The sequence below is a fragment of the Haliaeetus leucocephalus genome, unplaced genomic scaffold (genome assembly GCF_000737465.1).
Source record: "Haliaeetus leucocephalus isolate CR32 unplaced genomic scaffold, Haliaeetus_leucocephalus-4.0 Scaffold657, whole genome shotgun sequence".
In the NCBI taxonomy this organism is placed as follows: domain Eukaryota; kingdom Metazoa; phylum Chordata; class Aves; order Accipitriformes; family Accipitridae; genus Haliaeetus; species Haliaeetus leucocephalus.
In genome coordinates this window covers 1,069,253-1,073,603 of record NW_010973093.1, presented here as the reverse complement: position 1 = coordinate 1,073,603, position 4,351 = coordinate 1,069,253, and the positions used below count along the sequence as shown (strand labels likewise).

The window sequence follows — 4,351 nt, the reverse complement described above, 5'->3', positions numbered from 1 at the left end:
GGGGGGGAGGGGGACGGGTGGGAAACAGCGTGTAGCCGGGCTTGGCGGATCGTGTTGCCGCGGGATTGGGGAGAGCTGGACCCCGTGTCACGCGTGCCTGTCTCCGTAGGTAAGTGAAGAAAAATGGCTCGTACAAAGCAGACCGCCCGCAAGTCCACTGGGGGGAAGGCTCCGCGCAAGCAGCTGGCCACCAAGGCGGCCCGGAAAAGCGCTCCCTCTACCGGCGGCGTCAAGAAGCCTCACCGCTACAGGTAAGGCCGCCGGCACGGCACGGCCCGGCCCCGGCCCCGGCTCCTGCCCCGACTCACCTGCTCCCTCCTTCCTCCTCCAACCAGGCCGGGCACCGTCGCCCTCCGTGAGATCCGCCGTTACCAGAAGTCCACGGAGTTGCTGATCCGCAAGCTGCCCTTTCAGCGGCTGGTCAGGGAAATCGCCCAAGATTTCAAAACAGACTTGAGGTTCCAGAGTGCAGCCATCGGTGCGCTGCAGGTATTGCTAGCGGCCTGCCGGGCCTTGGCGCTCGCGGCGCTGAGTGTGCTTCGCTGAGGGTTTCTAACGACATTTCTTCTTGTGCTCTTGAAACAGGAGGCCAGCGAAGCATATCTGGTGGGTCTGTTTGAAGATACAAACCTGTGCGCCATCCATGCCAAGAGAGTCACCATCATGCCCAAAGATATCCAGTTGGCTCGCAGGATACGGGGGGAGAGGGCTTAAGTGAAGGCTGTTTTTATGGTGTTTTGTAGTAAATTCTGTAAAATACTTTGGTTTTAATTTGTGACTTTTTTGTAAGAAATTGTTTATAATATGTTGCATTTGTACTTAAGTCATTCCATCTTTCACTCAGGATGAATGCTAAAAGTGACTGTTCACATAAACCTCAGTGATGTGAGCCTTGTTGCTCAGGAGTGACAAGTTGCTAATATGCAGAAGGGATGGGTGATCTTTCTTGCTTCTCATGCATGTTTCTGTATGTTAATGACTTGTTGGGTAGCTAAACTTGTAAGGTACTAGAATTGATATAAATGTGTACAGGGTCCTTTTGCAATAAAACTGGTTATGACTTGATCCAAGTGTTTAACAATTGGGGCTGTTAGTCTGACCATACATCACTGTGATCAAATGTGGACTTTTTTCAGAGGGTGAAACTACAAGTCTTAACCACAGTGTAACTTACAGTTTCCTAAAAACGTAAACCTGGCAGCTATAGAATACACTATGTGCATTTATAATAGCTATTTTATATATTGTAGTGTCAACATTTTTAAATTAAATGTTTTACATTCACATGTGAGGAGTCTTTGTCATTTGGTTTGTATGGGCTTGAAGAAGCTTCCTCCTCTTGGCTCCAGTAGGTTAGCAGTAGATGCCTGTAATGCCAGACTGCTGCTGTGACCATTTTGTCTGTCAACAGAATGGAGAACTTGCCCTGGCCACCCTTGGAGGTTTTTGGAGGCTTGCTGTAGCTTGAGTCATTGCTCTTGGCCACTGAGAGCAGAGCTGAGCCCTTGCAGCTGTGGGCTAGAGGAGGAATAGGCTGACTTGACAGGCCAAGGCTAGGCAGCAGCCTGTTGAGGGGGTGGGGGGGCTTTTGTACCTTTTTTTTATAAAATCCTAACTGCTTATTGCTGTCAGCTGTTCAGGCACCACTCTGGAGCTAAGCTTTTTTTCTTTTTTTTTCCTCCTCTTTTCCACTAGGTGCAGGGGAAGTTTATTTCTGTGGCATGACTGGTCTGCCCAAAGCAAAACTACCAGCTTGTTCCCTGAGCAGTGTTGGGTGCTGAGTTGGGGGGGTGTGGCTGCAGCCCCCGAGTTTCTGTGGGATCTGGTTGTGTGACTAAGTCCCAGTTAATAACAGCAGCCAGCACTAGCAGTGCAGGATGGTATGTGAGTGGAAAAGCTAATTATACAACCTGAGAGCATATGGGCTGCTAAGCAAACTGGAATAGGCGCTCAATAAGATTCTCATTTCCCATCTAAGCTTTTTTGATGAAACAGGATTATACACTCCGACCTTCACTTCAGAACAGCTCTTTGGGCTCTGCTGAGACAGGTCTGGTTTTCTCAGCAGTGCCTCTGGGAACAGCCCTACCTTGTTAGGTTATGGTAGAGGAAAGCTGCTCAGGCTGCATCTGAAACACAGGTAATTAACATTTAAATTGAATTGCGAGGCCAGCTCTCCTCAGCTCTTAAAGAACGGGCTGCACTAGTAAGGCTAGAGTTGGCACAGAAAAGTAGCACAGGGAAGTAGTTTAGCCAGCTCATCTTGATTTATTTCAATGAAATTAAAAGTACCATGGCAGAAGTGGCATTTCAGGAGGAAGAACAGCAATGGTTTATACCAGAGAGCAGGCGGTAAGTCAACACTGGCCGTCCACGCAATTGTTTGCAGACCGGACGTGTTTACAGCACTTCCTTCCACAGCGGCTGCCTGAAAGCAGTTTGAAAAGGATCCCGACTCCTGCTCCCCGGAGCCAGGGCCTGCCTTGCTCGGAGTGCTGCCGGGCAGCCGTGTCGCAGGCGAAGGCTGGACCACTGGAGCTCAGGGCTGGAGCCAGGGCTCTCCCTTATCAGACAAACCACTCCGTGTGCTTAAATCCTGCAGCTGGAGGAACACGCGCTCCTTACCATGTGTTCTTACACAACTTCCTCAACGCCCTTTCCTACGCTGCTCTGAGTGTGCTTGGAACAAACGTAGCCCCCCTGTTAATACCATTATCATATCTGCCACAGAGCTGCTAAAAACATGTTCTAAAATAATCCAAGATTAGGTTTGAAACAAGCATTTTCCTCACTGCTAAACCTGTAGGGAAAAAGATTTCCTTGCATCTACATTGTAAACTTAATTGCTTTAAAGGCCTGGATCAAAGTTAAGCACTGTCTCAAACTTCAGTTGATGCTAAGTGATCTCGGGTAGATCACCTGGGCAGGTCTGTCCTGGGGGTACAGCCTGCCAAGGGGACAGCTGGCAGGGATGTCCCCACAAGAAAGCTGAGGCCTGGGAGCCATGCAATTTGGGAAGCATCACACAGCTTGCATTTAGGCAGGTTAAAAATAAGAATTCCATGTGACGGGGATTTACGAATGCTTGCTTTGGTGCTAAACTGCAGTAGCAGGCTGGGCTCCTGCAGGAAAAGTATGTTTCAAAATAACATCCCTCGAAAACAATGTTTCCTCCAAGTTCTTAGTGGAAACAATGAACCATCTGGGTATGCCTAGAAGCTGTTTCTTAAAATAAAATCATTGTCTAGCACTTAAAAAAAAAAAAACCAACACACAACACAAAAAACAAACCCACCAGAAAACTGTATCAAAGTATCTATTCATCCTAGTAACCTCAATAAAAAGAAATTAAGCTAGATCTTGCATGTGGTGGACCAGCAACTCTTGGTATTCCACAATCTCACTGTGATGATATCTGAAGACATAAACCGTTCTCTTACCGATTCTTCCGATGATTTCCTCACATTCTTGCTCAGAACTCGATGCAAACACCAGACAGTCGAATGTGCTCCTGTCAGGGCTCTCCGGGGAAGCGCTAAAAATGGAAACACGTACATTAGCCAGCAGAGAGAGCGGCTCTGAAAGCCCAGCCCTGGCTTGTAACCACACCAGAGACCCCGCGGCTGGTCTGGATGTCGCTTGTTTATTTTCTAAGACCCGCATCCCTCTATATCCCCCCTCCCAGGGCCCACGGGCAGCACTTACGCCACGCAGAAGGCAAATAAATTGCTGCTGTCCACGTAGCGTCCCACGCAGGAGATGGTGGGGTAGGGGTAGCGGCACAGGACCTGCGCAGGGGACAGGAGGGAGATGGTGTTGGGGGCTGCAGTCAGTCCCCATCATCCCCATTCCTGGTTTAAACTGGCCCCATAACCTCTCCATCCGGGCTCCCTGCACTGCAAGATCGGCAGCCTCGGGAGTCACCCTGACCTTGGGTGTTGCTCACTTACCTTGGAAGAAGTCTTCTCCTGTACGAGGACTTCTGCTTCCTTCACATCAAATAAAACCTCCTGAAAGGGGGACGGAGAGGAGAGAAACCCCAATCGTCACAGTGTCTGAGCTCTATTTTTAATAAGACACTTACGAGAGAGATTATTCAAAAGCAGAGGGTGACAAAGCAGTCAAGCATAGCTTTTTCAAGGAGTTTTCTCTGTGCTGCCCTTTTTTTTCACCACCCAGTGCTCTCACACTTGAATCTTTTCACAAAGAACTCCCCAAAGGCTCAAGCAACAGTGACCTGAGCCCTAAAGCACCCTGCAACCAGGCTTAGCCTCCCCACAGTTTTCCAAGTGCTTTTCCTGCACGTGGTTGTATTTTTTTTTTCCTTAATGCACTTTCCTATCCTGGCTGC

General features: G+C 48.9%; 1 protein-coding gene across 1 annotated transcript in view; it reads left to right on the top strand.

Moving 5' to 3' along the window:
* H3F3B (H3 histone, family 3B (H3.3B)) overlaps positions 1–1,286 on the top strand; it is a 1,821-nt gene extending 535 nt beyond the window's left edge. Inside the window, exons 2-4 of the mRNA XM_010579333.1 lie at positions 110–251; positions 336–489; positions 586–1,286. Coding sequence (XP_010577635.1) covers positions 124–251; positions 336–489; positions 586–714 — 411 coding nt within the window. The 5' untranslated portion in view covers positions 110–123 and the 3' untranslated portion in view covers positions 715–1,286. The remainder of the gene's footprint in view (positions 1–109; positions 252–335; positions 490–585) is intronic.
* Positions 1,287–4,351: the final 3,065 nt, after the last annotated feature.